The sequence below is a fragment of the Topomyia yanbarensis genome, chromosome 3 (assembly GCF_030247195.1).
Source record: "Topomyia yanbarensis strain Yona2022 chromosome 3, ASM3024719v1, whole genome shotgun sequence".
Classification (NCBI taxonomy): Eukaryota; Metazoa; Arthropoda; class Insecta; order Diptera; family Culicidae; genus Topomyia; species Topomyia yanbarensis.
Window position 1 is genome coordinate 306,319,164 of NC_080672.1, and position 20,061 is coordinate 306,339,224.

At 37.2% G+C, this 20,061-nt stretch overlaps 1 protein-coding gene across 1 annotated transcript in view; it reads left to right on the plus strand.

The window, feature by feature from the left end:
- LOC131688700 (4-aminobutyrate aminotransferase, mitochondrial) overlaps window positions 1-19,847 on the plus strand; it is a 34,477-nt gene extending 14,630 nt beyond the window's left edge. Inside the window, exons 4-6 of the mRNA XM_058973149.1 lie at window positions 18,245-18,407; window positions 18,468-19,318; window positions 19,374-19,847. Coding sequence (XP_058829132.1) covers window positions 18,245-18,407; window positions 18,468-19,318; window positions 19,374-19,495 — 1,136 coding nt within the window. The 3' untranslated portion in view covers window positions 19,496-19,847. The remainder of the gene's footprint in view (window positions 1-18,244; window positions 18,408-18,467; window positions 19,319-19,373) is intronic.
- Window positions 19,848-20,061: the final 214 nt, after the last annotated feature.

Consider the following 20,061-nt stretch of genomic DNA (forward strand, 5'->3'; position numbering starts at 1 on the left):
GGATGATCACAATATTGACAGGTAGGAATCTGTCCTGGGTGCGTGACTAGTATTCGTTGAGAATATTCAACACCATGAGGTGATTTGCATGTGAAAGTCAAGTAAGAGGGAATAGGTTTTGTCGGACGCATTCTCACCACACGAACTCCGTTGCGGAGTCTTGGGAAGAAGTTCCTCCAACTATCTTCCTTAACACTATTCACCTCTCCGTATTTTGACAGGATTTGTTTGATAGCGAAGGAACTAGTACGTGGTGCCAGGTCATGTCAACATTTATATACGTTGGGATACTGTATAAAATGTCATTACATTCGATGACGTGTTTCATGTTGTTCTGGGAAGCGAATGATTCTACTTGACTAATATTTTTTAACATATTCAGTACCGCATGACGTAAATGGTGAAATTGCACCGCATAAAGTACCGCAAGCTACGTTGAACTTCAAGTTCACCTTCAACATTTGCTCCCCTTCATGAATTGATGGTATTACCGGATATTTCGTGTAGTCAACAGCAACACAGTTTGCCCGCATCGTGATATACTTTTGCTTGGCATTGTCACTCATTGTTTGTTCACGTATCACACACTAGGCAGAAGGAATCAATTTTTGCCAAGCGTCGCGCGGGTAAATTTGATTACTTGCCCTGCTATTGCAGCGGAGCGATTTCTAGCTTCTGAACTGAGCGAGATGAGAAACCGAAGTAATCTCCGACTTCTTCTCCAAGCTCGGAGGCAACTTATACGTAGATCGATAATCGTCGTATTGCACCCGGCGACCGTTTCTCAGTTTCCCATCCCTTGGTATGGTCGCATTACACGCCTTTGTTAGTAATGCCGTGAACTCGTTCGCAGTTAGGTTGAAGAGCATACCCTCAAATTCAAGTTCTTCGGCGGACACGTTCCTGTGATAAATCGCTGTTTTCCATCTTCACTCGTTTATTTATCTCCTACATATTCATATTCATGTGTAGTTCATAGTCCTGTTATCAATGCTGTACCAAATCGCTTGGTGGTCGCTGTGGATATATCCTCGCACACTTTTCAGTCCATCTTTCCGGTTACTCCATGGCTACAAAAATTGACATCGATAATGGATTGCCGGTTCCCCCTGCGGTAAGTGCCGATTATTCGTAAGATCTATATTTAGCTTTGCTAGAGCATTCTTGATCGCTGATGGCCAGACAAAGTTCTTTTGATTCCAGCGTCTATCTCGAAAATTTCGCATGTTTCTGGTTCTTGGAATATTTCAGAATTAATGTCTCTTCGGCTTCTTGGAAAACGACTTATTCGATTTTCACAAGCTTAGCCTTAAATGGAAGGTTTGGTAGCAGATTTTGATCTGATCAAGTTCTTAAGAATCGCACATATGGCTGCGGAAATACGGTATGAACACTACGAGCCCATATGAAATCTTTAATTGTCAAAAACTTTTCGGTAAAGCTCATGTATATTGAATATTGAACCACATATAAATCGCCAGGAGTCTGATTTGAATTCAGATTGTTTCCTTATCGAAATTATTTTCGAATGCAACGATCGATTACGTCTCTATCGACTGTTGCGTTTAAAATGGAATCGATTCAGAAGTCGGTCTGTATTAGCCTTTCTATGAGATTTTCGTTTGATAATACACAGATGGGTCCTTCCTTCCGCGCCCAGCAAACGTTTCATTTGATGTTGGACTGGATCGATGATCTCATTTAAAATTCACATTTACCCCAGAATGGTCAAAATAAAAATTATCATGGGATGGTAATTTCTAAAACTACCATAATAGTTTTCAGTTACGAAAAGCAAAACTCTATGGAAGCTATTGTTGCTCTATAAAACGTGACAATTTTTTGAATTTTGGTTATTTTAAAAAAATTATTTGCCCCCTGATTTTTTTTCAGCGATTTTGAAGGGGGGGGGGGTGACATAATTTTTAAAAAAGATTTGCAATGGCCTTATGTGAAAAAATTACCTTCAAGAAAGATTCGAACCTTTTGGGTACCCGGCTCCCTACTCTATGTCTGGGTAGGATGTTCCAGGTAGAGCACATAATTACCATATTGATGACAGTGAAACTTATCCGCTGCCAAACAAAATCACTAAACCGACCCATACAACTAAAGATAATACATCAATTTTAATTTCACGCTCAACAATCCTTCTCCTAGGTACTAGGAGCAGTTTTTGCAGTTATCGGAAAACAGTGGTGTTTACAACAACAATATTAAAAACTGTGTACCTATTCTGGTAGTACTAGATGATTTTAGAAGCCCATGTACAAGGCTTTCTTGATATGCCGTCTGCCTAAAGAACTGAGACTTGTACTCACGAATAGACGAATGGGTACGTCAATGTTCAACCTCAACCGCTACGGTGTAGTTTTACAGTGTAGGAACACATTATTCCTTGTTCTCGCACAATGTACAAATAAACAAAAAAATTAAATCTGTGGCTTTGCGCAGTTACAGGACTCTTATTTGGCCGAGTTAGAGCAGACTGGACTACTGATTTTAAAGATTGAGCTATTTCAGGATACACGATTCGATTCGATGAACTGCAAAACTAACCGTTTTAGTACAATCATCAGTTAATCAGACCATTTTAAGTGTAAATTTCACCAAATGGGAAAATTTTGGATAAGATTTTGTGCATAAGGACACAAGACCTAACATAAGGTATGGTTTTTAGTGTTTCAGATTCTCCTCGTCAGTAGCTAACACCAACTAGTTAGATAGCTCCTAACCAGCACCAAATTGGCGATAGTTACTAGATAACTAGCGCCAAGTTGATGCTGGTTTGGACTTATCTAACAGGCATTAAGTTGGTGTTAGTTACTGTTGAGGAGAATTCGAAACACTAAAAAACCCATGCTTCCATATAAACTTTTCAAACGGCTAATAGGATTTGTAAACAAACTTTTGTTTTGATGATTTCTCTTAAATCGCTATAGTTCAACGCAGAAAACATTTCGAATTGTTTTTACGAAGGGTAAAGATGTTATTTTATGTGTATTTTTCATGAAATTCCACTCTGCAGCGGAACAAGGAGCGAAACAAGTTTGTTTACAACAATCTTTTTAGCTCATTTGAAGAACTAATATTGACTTTATGTTAGGCCCTGTGCCTTTATACAAAAAAATGGTCATATCCAAAATTTTCCCATTTGGGGAAATTTGCGTAGTACCAGGCGTTTGGTTCTTATACCAAAAAACAGCTTCAGCTCACATTCCTCGTCGGTAAACAGAAGCTCTGTGCTTACTATCGAGACATCACTCGGTGTAAGCCAGTTGTTTAAGTGTTCACGCAAGACGTGTGGCTTTTTGGATTTTTGTGCCTAATTAGCGCCAATTTGGTGCTGGTAAATTTAATTTATACCGTTTCTGAATTTCCCTATTTTATAATCATTTCTGATTCAGTGCGAAATTATTATATTATATTAAATTAAACTATATTGTATTATCTTGTATTATATTATAATATATTGTATCATATTATATATATATATATATATATATATATATATATATATATATATATATATATATATATATATATATATATATATATATATATATATATATATATATATATATATATATATATATATATATATATATATATATATATATATATATATATATATATATATATATATATATATATATATATATATATATATATATATATATATATATATATATATATATATATATATATATATATATATATATATATATATATATATATATATATATATATATATATATATATATATATATATATATATATATATATATATATATACGTTACGACGGTTCCCGCCACCTGCCAACATCAACACATCCACCAGAGCCCATAGCAACAACAGGTATCCAGGCCAAGCCCAGTGCACGCGCGAGGATAAGCGATGAGCTACGCAAGTTTCACCCGACGTGGGAACGACGGAATCACGCCACCCGGAGGAACGCCGATTCAGCAGGTTCAACCAATAAAAGGCGATTGACGAGTTTATTATATTTAGTTTATAAGGTGACAGTGTAGAATCTAGATTAGTTTTTCGAATAAAAGTTTTTTTATATAAAGTCTCGGCATTACGGCTTAGCTGGCGCACTCAAGGTAGTCTGTGGAAGTAGTGTATCGGAAAGTGCTTCAGAAACAACAAAACCCAACCGAGCAAAGTTCAGGGCGAACAACTGGTGTACCGGGAAACCATCGGTGACAAGATATCATCCGAGTTGCGTGCATCCAGAGCGAAGAAGGACCCACAGACAGGACCACCCCTCCCAGAAGGATTGCTACACCACCTTAGAAACTCCAGAAGGATGCTGCTTGTCCTACTGTAAGTAAACACACCCACATTTTTTTTAGTGCTAAAGTGATTTATCAGTGAGATTATTCAGAGTGAGAGGGGATATCAAACTCAAAAATTATTCTCCCGTAATTAATCCAAAGTGCACAAATTAAACGAACGTAGCATATCAGTGCGCGGGGGAAACAAAAAAGTAACCCACGAACAAGTGCGAATCAATCAAACTAAACGCGCGCATCGCCTACGGCACCAGAAAGTGCAAACAAATAATTTTATTTCCACTACCCGCGTGCAAAGCAAAGGAAACAAAACACGCCATGGCCGAGCCATCCGCGCAATTCCAAGTAATGGAAATCACACCCGAGCAGCTGATACAACAGGTTGCTCAGCTGACTAGCACGCAATCAAGCTTAATCGCAACAATTAACGAGTTGCGAGAAAGAGCAAATAACCCATTCACAAAATTCCAAATTCCCGATCAAATCAAGATCATCCCACAATTTAACGGGAACCGGAAGGAAGCCCTAGCCTGGATAGAGGACACACAAGAGGCAATTGACCAGTTCGAGGAATACGAACTCGAACCCGAATACAAACATATCATTAGAGTCATAAAATCAAAAATAGTTGGCGAAGCAAGGGAAGTGCTTATAGCTTCTGGGAATCCATCGGAGTGGATCGAAATAAAAGAGATCTTACTTAATGCTTTCGGGGATAAACGGGATATAACGTCCCATATCCAATCATTGTTCTACATACGACAGGGTAAGAAAACTCTCCAGGAATATTTCCAAAAAGTCAAAGCAATTGACACGGCTATTAAAACAACTGCCGCGCAGATGGAGGACTATAAAAAATCCACCGAAGCTGTAAACAAACTTATAAGCTTGATGACCCTCACCAGGTACATCGATGGGCTGAACGGTGAAAATTTAGCAATGTACGTCAGGAGTTACCGACCAAAGTCCTTGGAGGAAGCTCACGACATAACAATTGCCCATTCAAACGCCTCTTTTCGGCAAAAAATGGAAAATCGGCAATCTTCTTCTAGCTCTTTCGGACCAAACCCAAAATTTCAAAACAAAAATGATAACACCAAAAACGAAAATTTCAACTCAGGACAACAAAAAACCAGTTCTGGCAAGTTCAAAAAGACCAATGACGAAGACGTTTCTATGAAAACTCACATTTCGAAAATGCAAATTAACAATAATGAAGGGAAAAGGAACAAATATCCGGAAGAATCAGACGAAGAACCAGAAGAAAACCCAACCGTTGAATGTAAATTTGAGTCCGACGAAGACGAGTATTTCGTAGGGGATGAGATAAATTTTCAAATAGCCGGATCCGAAAAGGCAAAGAGATAAACAACTTCATTCCTTACATAACCATTTCGACTACAAAGGGCGAAATGAAATTTTTGATAGACACAGGCGCTAACAAAAATTACATATCACCCGAACATGTTAATTTAGAAAACGCGAAAAAAGAAAAAGGCCTCAAGGTAACCAACATCAACGGCACCTTCGAGATCAAACAGTCCGTATCGTTTGATCCGTTTTCAATAAAGAAAAAATTAAAATTTTATGTTTTTAAATTCCACCAGTTCTTTGACGGACTGATTGGGTATGAATCGCTGCGCGATCTGAACGCTCAACTAGACACCGGAAAAAATAAATTAAAAATTGGCAGGAAAACTATTGAATTGAAGAAACGATTTCCTGAAACACAGAAAATTAATCTCAATGAACAGAAAGTACAGTTCATCAAGATTAAAACAGTGAACGAAGGAGATTTTATTATAGGGGAAGAGAGAAACATGGGAGACTTTTCTATCCTGCCTGGTATCTATAACAGTAAAAATAACTCCGCTTTCGTAGCTGTGGAAAATCACAGTAAATCTAATCTGGAAATCAACGTCAATGAAACCAGTTTTGAAAATGATGAATTCCTAGAAACTCAAGGACCAAAATTTTGCGCGAAAAACAAATTTAAAATACAAGACGATTCTTTAAACAAATTGGAAAAGGAAGCTTTAGAAAAAATAATCTCCGATAATTCCGAAACCTTATATTTCGAAGAAGAGAAATTGTCATTCACTCATCGGATTAAACATAAAATCAGAACGGTAGACAATATCCCCATTCACACAAAATCATATCGCTACCCGCAAATATTCGAAAGCGAGGTGCAAAAACAAATACAAAAGATGCTTAAGGACGGGATCATAAAAGAATCCATATCGCCTTATACGTCACCCGTATGGGTAGTACCCAAAAAGGTCGACGCATCTGGAGTAAAAAAGTTTCGATTGGTCATCGACTATCGTAAACTTAATGAGAAAACTATTTCCGACAGATATCCAATACCGGATATCACGGAAATATTAGACAAACTCGGTAGAGCAACCTATTTCTCTACCATCGACTTGGTCTCCGGATTCCACCAAATCCAACTAGATAAAAATGATTTTGAGAAAACGGCTTTCTCTGCGAGTTCTGGAAAGTACGAATTCACTAGAATGCCGTTTGGCCTTAAGAACGCCCCTGCGACATTTCAAAGGGTTATGGACGCCGTTCTTCGGGAATTCATTGGAATATGTTGTCTGGTATACATGGACGACATAATAATCTTTTCTAGCTCATTCGAAGAACATGTTAAAGATATTAAGAGAGTACTTCAAAAGCTGAAAGAAGCGTGCCTAAAAATACAGTTGGATAAATGTTATTTTTTTAGACGGGAAGTTCAATTCTTAGGACACACCGTTACTGAAAATGGAGTCAAACCAAATAGCGACAAAATCGAAGTGATTAAAAATTGGCCTATCCCGAAGAATGAAAAAGAACTCAAACAATTTCTGGGAACTATCGGCTACTACCGCCGCTTTATTAAAGACTTTGCTAAAATGGTAAAACCTCTTACACAACTACTGCGAAGTGATACCGACTTCACATTCACCCCAGAAATAATTCAATGCTTCGAAAAATGCAAATCCCTTTTAACCATGGACCCCATTTTGGCCTACCCTGACTTCGAAAAAGAATTCATCCTTACAACAGACGCGAGCGACTTCGCGATTGGAGCAGTCCTATCACAGGGACAAATTGGCAAAGACCGCCCTATCGCCTACGCATCTAGGACACTTAGTAAAGCCGAAGAAAATTACTGTACCACGGAAAAAGAACTCTTAGCCATCATATGGGCAGTGAAACATTTCCGCCCCTATCTCTACGGGAGACGTTTTAAACTAATCACAGATCACCAGCCTCTCATTTATTCCATGACCTGCGCGAACCCCAAAATTATACGGTGGAAATTAGACTTAAGTGAATTCGATTTCGAAATCATTTATAAACCGGGCAGAGAGAACGTCGTTGCAGATGCCCTCTCCAGACTTAAACCGACCGATATAAATGCTAATAGTCAAAACAACGTGGAGGACAACGAGAACGAAGATGTAAACGAGAGCGATGGAGAGACAGTGCACTCAGCAGACACTAGCGACAACCATTATATCTGGACAACTGAAAAACCGATTAACATGTTCAAAACCCAACTAATTTTCAAAATCTCACGAAGCGACATCGAAGCTCACGAAGAAGTCTTCCCTAAATATCACAGATTCACCATCTGTAAACCGGACTATAATGAAGAATCTCTTGTCAAAATTCTTAAAGGAAAGCTCAACCCAAAAGGCGTTAATTGCATCTATTGCCCCATATCACTAACCCAACTAATCCAAGAAACGTACAGAAAACACTTTTCTCATGCTAAAATCTTCAAGATCTTTATTTCACAGGAACTCTTACAGGACGTCAGGTTACCAGAGGAACAAGACGAAATCGTGCGGAAGGTGCACGAGTACGCACACAGAGGAACGAAAGAAAATAAACAACAAATCCTTTCGGATTATTTTTTCCCGGAAATTGACAAAAAGTTAAAAATTTTCATTAACAACTGTCTTATCTGCAAGAAATGCAAATACGACAGGAAACCTCCAAAATTAATACAAAAAACAAATGACACAAATCATCCTTTCCAAAAGATTCATATCGACATTTTTTTCATCAAAGGCAGGAAAATGCTAACGGTAGTCGACGCGTTTTCAAAATTTGCAAACGTGATACCTCTTGAAACAAGAACAATCATTGATCTTAAAAGAGCAATCACGGAGCACATTCGAGTTTTTGGCAGACCGGAAGTAATAGTTTGCGATCAAGAGCCTGGTTTCACTTCAATAGATTTTATCGGTTTTCTCCAGGACCTAAACATTGAATTACACCACGCGAGTTCTAGTAACTCTAACGGAATAGTGGAACGTTTCCACTCGACGCTTATCGAACTATTCAGGACCATGAATCACAAACACACTGACTTGGAACTCAATGACAGAATAAACATTTTGGTCGACTTGTACAATAACACGATACATTCTGCTACAGGTTTTAAACCCCGTCAGGTAATCTTCAATTACCAGAACAAAACGAACGCTGACGACATATATCAAAAATATCAAAAGATCCAATCGGCTATTTTAGTAATGATGGAGAAAAGAAAAAAACAAGTAGAAGAGGAGAACAAGAGGAAATCATTACCAAAACAGCTAGACCAGGGCAAAGACGTATACGTTAAAGTCACTCAACGAATTACAAAAGACAAAGAACCTTACAAAATCTCTAGAGTACAAGAAAATAACGAGCTAACTTTCAAAGATTCGTTTGGAGTAAAAATTCACAAAAAATAATTAAGAAGTAATTTTCTTGGCCTCTTTTCAGACTTGTACGACTGATTACTGCAACGACTTATCATGACGTATCAACAAAAAATGGGCTACTTACAATCAAACTAGATACAGTTAGGATAAGAGTAGGTTACGAGAGACTTATCCATAAAATTGATCTCGACGATATCAGGCAAAACATCAACTACATAGAGACCCTAGCAACGAAACTTAATATCACAGACCATTTAGAACAAACCCTTCAGTTTAAAATTAGAAAAGCGCACGAAAAGCTGACCGGCTTCTATCCTAGAATACTTAAAAGAGGACTCGTAAATGCTTTAGGGAAAGTTATTAAATTTGTAGCAGGTAACCCAGATCAGGAAGATCTAGAGTTAATTAATCAAAATTTTGAAATACTGGAACATACCAGCAATAAAATTATAGAAAACCAGTCAAAACAGATCAAAATCAATAATTTACTTCAATCCACGGTCAACAAAGTTTCGAAAACATTGAGATCAATCAAAATACAAATCGATCAAGACAATTTAAAACTTACAAAAGATCTCGAACAGATTAACCTCATTTTGAACGTAGATATATTGATTAAAACACTAGAAGACCTAGAAGAACAGATAGTTTTTTCGAAATCGAATCATTTAAACAGAAACATTTTGAGCCTAAATGACAGAGAGTATATTTGGAAAGTTTTAGAAAATCAACAAATTAATATTAAATTTGAGGATGAAATCTATAAATTCGTTCAGTCAATCGCCTCTTTGCAAAATAACCACATCATCATAATCATCAAAATTCCTATAATCGAGCAGAAGCAGTACAGACTGATGCAGCTGGAACCTATCAACACAAACGGAACTAGAATCGATACGAATATTCGCTATGTGGCCCAGCATCAACACACGTTTTACGAGCAAAAGGAAAGGTGTTTTATCTGTGACAATAGCTATCCACTGAACGATGAATGCGTCTTCAACATACTCACCAACCAGAAGGCCAGATGTTCAACGTACAATCAGCCAGACCAACCAATCATCAAGGAAATTAGTCTCGGAACCATACTTGTCGACACAGACAAGACAGTTTACATCGAGGACTCATGCGGCGACTCACGCATCATAGCAACACCAACAATAATCGAAACAGGTAACTGCACAATTACAGCGCAGAACTTTACATTTAAAAGTAACCCCAGACAGACCGAACAGTACGAAATTCTTACACCAATCTTCGGCAAAGAGATAATAGTAACCAAGCAAAGGACGGACTCGGAAGAGTTGCACCAGATGAATATCAACAATTTGGAGGAAATCAAAAACCTTAAAATCCACATGACCAGCTCCCAGACACTTGGAGGAATATTTATGGCCTCTCTTGTGACGTTACCACTAATCATCTTCTGCATTCGTAGATACAAAAACCAAAACAGGAAACAACCTCACCCAGCCAAGGAGGAGGACACAGTCACTCTACACACCTCAAGAAGTAACCCGGAGCCAACAGATGAGCATCTAAGGGAAACAATAGTTAACCAGCAGAAGGAAAAATCACCTAGTTTGGCAAAATCATTTTTCCCAACCAAATTCACGTTCATCGACGGATCAACAAAGTCAACCGAGGACGCCTGACACTTAGGGGGGAGACGTTACGACGGTTCCCGCCACCTGCCAACATCAACACATCCACCAGAGCCCATAGCAACAACAGGTATCCAGGCCAAGCCCAGTGCACGCGCGAGGATAAGCGATGAGCTACGCAAGTTTCACCCGACGTGGGAACGACGGAATCACGCCACCCGGAGGAACGCCGATTCAGCAGGTTCAACCAATAAAAGGCGATTGACGAGTTTATTATATTTAGTTTATAAGGTGACAGTGTAGAATCTAGATTAGTTTTTCGAATAAAAGTTTTTTTATATAAAGTCTCGGCATTACGGCTTAGCTTATATATATATATATATATATATATATATATATATATATATATATATATATATATATATATATATATATATATATATATATATATATATATATATATATATATATATATATATATATATATATATATATATATATATATATATATATATATATATATATATATATATATATATATATATATATATATATATATATATATATATATATATATATATATATATATATATATATATATATATATATATATATATATATATATATATATATATATATATATATATATATATATATATATATATATTGTTTTAAGTTACAACTGGACAATGAAGTGGAAGGCCGGAAAAATGTTTGTCGTTCACGACAGATAAATTTCTCTCCAACAGTTGTAAACAATTTGACGAGCTCTGCTACAACATACCATCCCGTGTAAAGCTTGAAAAGTACTGCGAAATTCGTTATTAAATCCGTTGGATCATATTGTTAGAAGGAGACTCTTTGATTCCCGCGAATACTGAGTAAATGTGTAAATTGCCTACGGATCCGCTACCCCCCTTTTGGCCCTTCATACAGCAGTGAACGCAGAATGGTAAAGAAAAAAATCGTACTGTTAAGTGGATCCGCATGCAATGCAAGACTCAAGCTAGGATGGTGGCTAACTACATACATACATACATACATTTATGATTCAGTGCGAAATTGATAGTAACATTTCAGTTAAGAATATTTCCGAATAACAATTTCGAATTTTCCAGAACGATTCCAAAATAGCATACGTCAAACAAGTTGACAGAACTAAGATACTACGTATTGAAGACTAGATCATTTAAAAATGGGACACATTCAAATGCGTGTATTTTTATACAGTTATGTGTCCAACAAAAAAACACCTTTAACAGGCCAACGAGGGTATCCGGGTACCCACAAATTGAAATGATCATAACTATGGCTTCCTTTAACCGATTTGGACACTTTTAGATGTTTTGGATTCAGGAATTAGTCTACTTTTTGATTATGTACAGTAGAACCGGAATAATGGATCCGGTTTTTGGTAATCCGGATTTTCCGGAGTCATAGTACTAGGGTATGATTTGTAAGTTTTAATAATGTCCTAGCAATATGAGTATCAAAACTCTTCAAATTGTCTCGGAAGTCTGTTTTTTATTGATATGGGACCCTATGACAATTTGAAAAATGGAATTGGAATGGAATGGCCACTCATGACCCCACGGGAACCTGCTCCGGAATGTCCGTTCCGGAGTCAAATCATCAAATGGTTCCAGACCACGAGATACAGCCTACTGATGCAATTCCAAGAATTTTGATACCCATATTGCTAGTATTCCATTGAAGTTCGCAAATTGTTCCCCAGCACCGGAACCTGCTTCCGGAAACCCGGATTCCCGAGAACCGAATGAAGTAACCCGATTCATTTTTACCAAGTCCAAAAGTGGATGAGTTCCTGAATCCAAAACAGCCAAAAGTATCGAAATCGGTTGGATATTACCTTAGTTATGGGAATTTTAGTTTTGTGGGTACCCGGGTACCCACGTCGGCCTGTTACGTAGTAAAAAAATTCAGGAGCCCCTCCTCACTCCCACCCTTACTATATCAACAATATTATTAACCCAAAAACTTGACTTAGTGAAGTTCTAAGATGTCACAAAATTTCAATTTCCAGCTATGGATAAAACATAGGAATTTAATTAATTGAAACTTAAAAAGGTACCCGGGTACCGCGTTGGACACACAACGGTTAATTGTCTAGAGAGAAACTTTGTCGCACGTCTTCTTCAGTCACGGTCTTGGCAAGCTAATTCCACCAATTCTTCGTCCGATTAATGTTACTGGTGACTGCTCCCTTCATCTTCAGTGTCCGCTTCATTATCGTTCAATATGAGACTGGACGGAACTGTGGACAATTGGACAAATGGAATTCAGCTTGCTGTTATGGCAACCGGCTAGATCTGCCCATAACGTAACTGGACCTTCATGGGGCAACTGATGCTGATTTTCTTGCCACAGAAACAGTTCCCTTGCCAAACTATTTTTTTCGATCATTCATCCATGAAAACAAGCTGTAATCTGCTAGAAACCGCGAGCAGAAGCCTTGTAAAATTCGAGCTCCGGTATTTATCAGAAATTGTTTATTGCATTAGTTTCATCGTCGAGCAAAACACATCCATCGAGTTTTATTAACACACGGTCGTTGAGCTAACGGCCCCGACCTTTAACCGGATTTTGTTGTTAGGGGCTACTGTTAGGTTGTTTACCTACTCGGTGATATTTCGTCGCTGTTGTGCTATCTTATGACAAGCGCCATTTAGCACATTTCAAGAAAAACGATTTTTAAAGTTTGAGATTGAATATCTTGAAACTTATAAATGGTAAAAACAATTCAAAGAAGACAAATAATGCTTCAATCTGTTCTGTATTAAACTCTCAAATATCATGAAGTTCGGTTGACTATGTTGCGAGTTTTTACTATAAATGTAAACAAAAGTCGCACTCACACGTGTCGTAGGTGTGTATTGATGACAAAATTTGTATGACGTGTCATAATTGTGCATGGAAAATTTTCCATAGAAAAAAGCATCAATTATTAACTTTTTTTAATATCTTCGGCTTTATTCGGCCTAGAAACAATCGATGAGATGCATTTTGAAGGAAATTGAGCAAGCAATCTAGAAAAAATAGTAATTTTTAATTACAGTGTTGCCAAACATGAAATATTGCCAATTTAAAAGTAAAACTGCATATTTCTCGCAATACATGTATTTTTATTTTAAAAATTATTATGCCATTGTGTTCCTCAGACATTTTTACCTATAAAAACATTTAAAACTTCTACATTACTTAAGCGAATCCCAAGATACAGTGATTTAAAGCAAAAAACTGACAATTTCTCATCACTTTTTTCGCTATAACTCAGTAACCAAGCAAAATTTAAAAATTCTGAAAACGCCATTTTGTAGAGAATTTTCAGATTAGTAATGTTGCATATCTAACTCAGTTTACCCCAAAATGGCGTTTGTCATAAGATAGCACAACAGCGACGATTTGTCTTCTCTAAGATGGATTCGCCGCTCTGTTCAGCGTACAGGTTTTTTTTTACAATAATGGCATAGATCTTTGACGAATAAACCAAAGATCAATTGTCCTAAGTGACTTGCTTGTGTGAAACCTGCACTTTAACTAAAATTGAGTCTGAGCTACCAACTCTTCAAAATCTGCAGTAAAATACTGGATTTTAATCAACTGGCCAATGACTGAGAAACAATGACTCTCATCAGGCTGCCCTTTTTATGAATGTGGTTGAATTACTTGGTCTTGTGGTAGTTTGTTCTATTTCGTTTTCTATGATTTTCCTGAAAATACCGACTCCAATATGGACCTTAAAGGGATCAGCACAATTTGTATTAATTTTACTGGAATCTGCTTTTCGAGGAACAAGGAATTTGTCTATATCAGTGAAATGCAAAGAATTGCAGTTAACCCATTCATGCCCATGTTGTTTGTGGACAACAACGTTTTTAAACAGCTATAACTTTTGATTAAGGCGAGATTTGTTCACAAAAACAAGTAAGGCTCATTAATGTGATTGTTGTCTTTAATTCGAGTATTAACAGTTACAAGGATCAGCTCTAAAACTGAAGTTATTGCAATTAGTCTGATTGGATTCCGATGGAGCAGTACTGCCAGGGACGTTGACGTTGACGACCGAAAATGATTTTTTCATGTATCGTCGTTATGGTGCAATATTATTGAAAACTGATAAAACTTATCAATTTAGACCGTCGTTGGCTACGTTTTCCACGTAATTGGACTATTGCAATTATTCTAGGAGAATTGTATTGAGCATTACAAGGTAAAAATTGACCAGCTTCTAGCACTGCCATAGAAGTACCTATCTTTATGAAAATAGGCTTTTCATCTTTCTTGACCCCACCGTTTTCAAGGAAAAATAGTTTTGAAACCCTACATGCACTAGAAAGATGTTGGGCACGAAAGGGTTAAAAAGTGAACTTTGATCGAATAGACGTATCGAATTTCTTCTCAGTTTGGCAACAAATCAGGATTCACACGAGGAAGCAATATGGGTACAATACTATTCACGCTGTTTGACCAGAAAAATTGCCCCATGACATCAAACAGAGTTTTTATAAGTGCAGTCAGTGAAAGTAAATTGAAAATTCAAATGAGAAAAATCTTTGATATCTTATTTGGAAATCACAACATGAAACCAAATTTACATTTGAACTTTAAGCTAATATATAAATGTCATTTCGCTTTTTTTTGTAATTTTGATGTTTGACTTTGCACGAAATAGGCGAAATAGACTCCCAGAAGATTAGTAGGGGACCGTACACTAATTACGTAAGGCATTTTTAGAACATTCCAACCTCCCCCTCCCCTCCAGATAAGAATTCGTAAGATTTTGATGAACTCCCCCTCGCCCCTACATAAGATCATATCATGATTTTCGCAATTAAAAAATCATATTGTTAATTCATTAAATAAGATAGCGAAAACAATACTTATAGAATTATTTCAAGAAAATTCATAACAAAATTTAACTGCATTCATCTGTAGTAATTTTATTTGCATCCTAGTAGAACGCCTATTTGGTGATATTTAGAAAAGCCAGTCTGGTCTGCTTCGCTATATTCCACTTCCTTTGAATCTATTTTCTTGTGATGCAGAGCTCAAAAGAATTTATAACCTGTTCTGGCATGAATTTATTCTGAGCTCCAACTGTGACGATTATCGTACGCATAGCTCCGACATCTTCGAATTTTCTTGAAGTAAAATACAGTTCACACTCTGGAAATATTCGGCCCACAAGATCTGTCACAATCGCATGACAGAACATTTTCCGAGTACCTTGCGGTTTGAGCAAAAAATATGAATAGAATAATATTGGACCATCAACACGAAGAGTGTCAGCACTCTTTAACTTGTAAGGCATACTGTGACCCCAGTTCCCGAACAGAACAATGTGCCACCAAGCGTCAAGAAATTGATGTAATTGCTCTAACACCATCGACAATTAAGACGCTCCTCACGATGGTAACAATAAACAAAATTACATAATTAATTTAACAATCATATCCTGCTGTTGCAAAACACTTCAATTCCAGGTCCACCCTTCCTTGGCCATGATGTACAATATGTGCTAATTTTGTTTGATATAGAAAATGTTCATGGCACAAATAATAAATAATTCATGTGTAAAGAATATTTTCCTTATTGATTTCATTTTCATACTTTTTTATGATATTACGTAAGAAAGAACAAACCCTCCCTCCCCCTCAGATAAGAATTTGTAAGATATTTTGAAACTCCCCCTCCCCCCATATGCCCTTACGTAATTAGTGTATGGCCCCTAGAGTAAAAAAATTCGACACTATTTTGTCAGGAAGGTGTGGCCCCTTTTGTCAGCCGGCTGGAGCCGCCCATGACTACGGATCAAAGTGTTGAAACCTTTTTCTAGGCGTGTCAAGTTATTTTAGTATCTTTATCAAAATCGAATTATACTTTTACTTGTGTTCCTAAAACATAAGTTCCAATTACTACTTAAAAACTAAAAATAGCTTGTAACTTTTGATTTGAAAATATGACTCTAGATCTTGCATGTCGCCGATAATGAGGGAAAAACGGACACCTACGGTGGGTCTGACGAATATTCGGATTATTTATCGATTGGAAGTACATTTATCAAAAACTCATTGTATTGTTTCGTTTCATATAGTAAATTTTTCTGGCATCAATTGAGATACAAAAACGCCGTAACTTTTCAAAATGTTTAGTATTAATTTGACTCATTTCATAAATCAGTTGGAGTTTTTTTTTAATATATTGTTAATATTCCTCTTTTAGTAGGATTTATACGAAATTTAAACATCCTGTTATTGATATCGCTTGCAGCAGGTTATGATAATATATTTACAAATTGCAAAAAAAGTTAATACTTAAATACCGTCTTCAACAGATGGGCCAGAATGTAAATTTATCAGGAATTTTAACTTTTTCTAAAGATAAATAATGTAGTCTTATAATATGTTTAGAAAAGTTGTTGCACTTTGCAAGGCCGTTCTTTTCGTTTGAACAGGAACTAGGCAGCTACTAATTTTAGCAAGATCTAAAATTGACCTTTTTAATGGTTCTAGATAGAACTTGTCTGTTTTCGAAGAAAATTTGTCTAAAATGTGTTGTAGAACAATACATTTTAGACAAATTTGCTGAAGATACGCAATTTATCTATCTTTCATATTTCCCATTGCTCGAGAAATCGAAACGTAAGCTTTAGGGTGTTCCGTAAAAGAACGGTTTCATGTATACAACTTTTGTAGTTTTTATTTTACACTAAAGTGACTTTTGGGCAACTTAAAGATTATTTTAGGGCGCATAATGCACATCAATTATTTTAGGGCGCATCATACATATCAACAACTACATTTTTTTCCTTTCAATGTTATGAGAAATTTTACATAAAAATATAACTTTTTCAAATAGCATTATCTTCGATCAGGACACTTAACATTAAATACCGTTGCTGCCACATGAAATAGCATTCTAGGTACACCCACAACTAGGCCGTAATACCTTTACGGTCAAATACCCACCGGATAGAGCCGCCCGAACTTGACCGAACTGATCAATTATTTGCCCGTTCGTAATAGCCTGTGGTGTACAGGGATATGAAATAGGAATGAGTGCGTAGGAATTAAGTTTGGTTAAGATAACCAACCATCGATGTGTACCGACGTAGTAAGGGCGATGAACGACTGAAATGATAGAAACGTGGCGCATGGTGTCTCTGGTAGAACAATATTTAGACAAGAAAAGTGATTAGACAAGAAAAGCATTTAGACAAGAAAATCAGCATCGCTCAAGTACTCACTAATCGAATGCTTAGATACTCATCTTTCATATGAGACTAAATTTGAAATGTTCTATCGAGGGGTATAGAAATTTTTTTTAATCGTTTGATGATTACTTTTTGAAGATTGCTTTTTAAAGAATAGATATTAGAAGATATCTCACTTTTAGGGGGATGTATTTTTTGACATACATTATTAGGCTTGTTACGTTAATCAGTACCCCCTGCGGCGCAACTAAACATCAACTAAACCACCGAACCGATAGCGATAATCAGATAAATGTTTACATGTTGCCCGAAGGTGCCGCTTTATCAATTTTACTAGTTGAAATGGTTATCAAATCAAGTTCGGTAAATTAATCTTCCATTCACTTTTTCAGCTCTCGTAAATCGTCCCGCCTTGGGTGTTTTCCCTGGAGAGGAGTGGCCAAACAAATTGCAGAATGTGCTGATGGCCGTCGCACCGGCAGGTTTAGATCACGTTACCACAATGATGTGCGGATCATGCTCGAACGAGAATGCTTTCAAAAATATTTTCATTTGGTAAGTCAAGCTTCAGTCGAAGGTAACCATCTGTACTGAATAAATTAAGTACCACTTCAGGTATCAAAAGAAACAGCGCGGTGAAGCAGCTCCATTCACCCAACAGGAGATCGATTCCTGCCTTATCAATCAGATTCCAGGGGCACCGAAGCTAAGCATCCTGAGTTTTCTAGGTGCCTTCCACGGGCGCACGCTGGGTTGTTTATCGACCACTCACTCGAAATATATCCATAAGATTGATATTCCGTCATACGATTGGCCGATCGCCCCGTTCCCCAAGTATAGATATCCTCTCGAAGACAATGTCCGTGAGAATGCCCAGGAGGATGCACGTTGTTTGGCCGAAGTGGAAAGTTTGATTGAATTGTATGCGAAAAAGGGAATCCCCGTGGCCGGTATTATTATTGAGCCGATTCAGAGCGAAGGAGGTGATAACGAGGCTTCGCCGGAATTCTTCCAGAGTCTGCAAAAGATCGCCAAAAAGCATGGCAGTGCTCTGTTGATAGATGAAGTTCAAACTGGTGGTGGTCCAACGGGTAAATTGTGGTGCCATGAACATTTTAACCTGGAAAGCCCACCAGATGTGGTCACTTTCAGTAAGAAGATGCAATTGGGTGGGTACTATCATGGTGCTCATATGACTCCGTCTCAACCGTACCGTGTGTTCAACACCTGGATGGGCGATCCAGGCAAATTGCTACTGTTGGAGTCGATTTTGAAAGTTATCAAGCAAGAGTCGCTGCTGCAGAATGTCCAAAAGGCGGGAGCCAAACTGAAGAAGGGGTTGATCCAAGCTCAGAACGATTTCCCCCATATGCTTAACTCTACCAGGGGCAGAGGAACGTTTTTGGCCATTAACTGTTCCAATACAAAGCTGCGCGATGATGTTGTAGCTGCTTTGAAACAAAAAGGTGAATTGAAAACGTAACATAATTGGCCGTTTGTGTTCAGTAAATGTTTTTTCAGGTATTCTATCTGGTGGCTGTGGAGAACTAGGCATCCGTTTCAGACCGGCTTTGATATTCGAGGAGAAACACGTCGATATCTTCCTGGATAAATTTAATCAGGTATTGAAAGAGGTTAAATAGGCTGAAAATATGAATTCACAAATTCCTAGTGGATAGCTAGCAGTTGAGCAGTTACAAAGCGTCAGTTGGCTATAACCAAGAAACGCCATTACGATTTAGGTATATCCTTGCACAAAAAATATTTGCCGCCATAATTACATAATGGCCATTATAGTTTTGTTATAACAATAATAATGATATTCGAGCGTCAGTTACTATGTTTAAAGGATTAGCGCGAGCTACTCATGACATTGCCATTGAATAGAAATGAGAACATTTGTCTTCCGGAGAATTGTGATTTGATTAAAATTGATGTCAAATATTTGTGAAATGTTACCGTGTCGAGAGCAAATAGATAAATGTTGTCAGTCAATGTGTTTACACAACAATGAAAGAAATAGTCCCGAACTATGAAGTTACAAAGCTGTTTAATCTAAGATCACCCTTATTGTGTCTATTACTAACTTGTGAGGGTGGACGGAAACTTATTTTGCTTCGCAAATTACATCGAAACGAAATTTTTCGCAAACTTGCGAAATAAAACGATATGAAAAAAATCGTTTAAACTCGCCGAATTTCTCGAAATT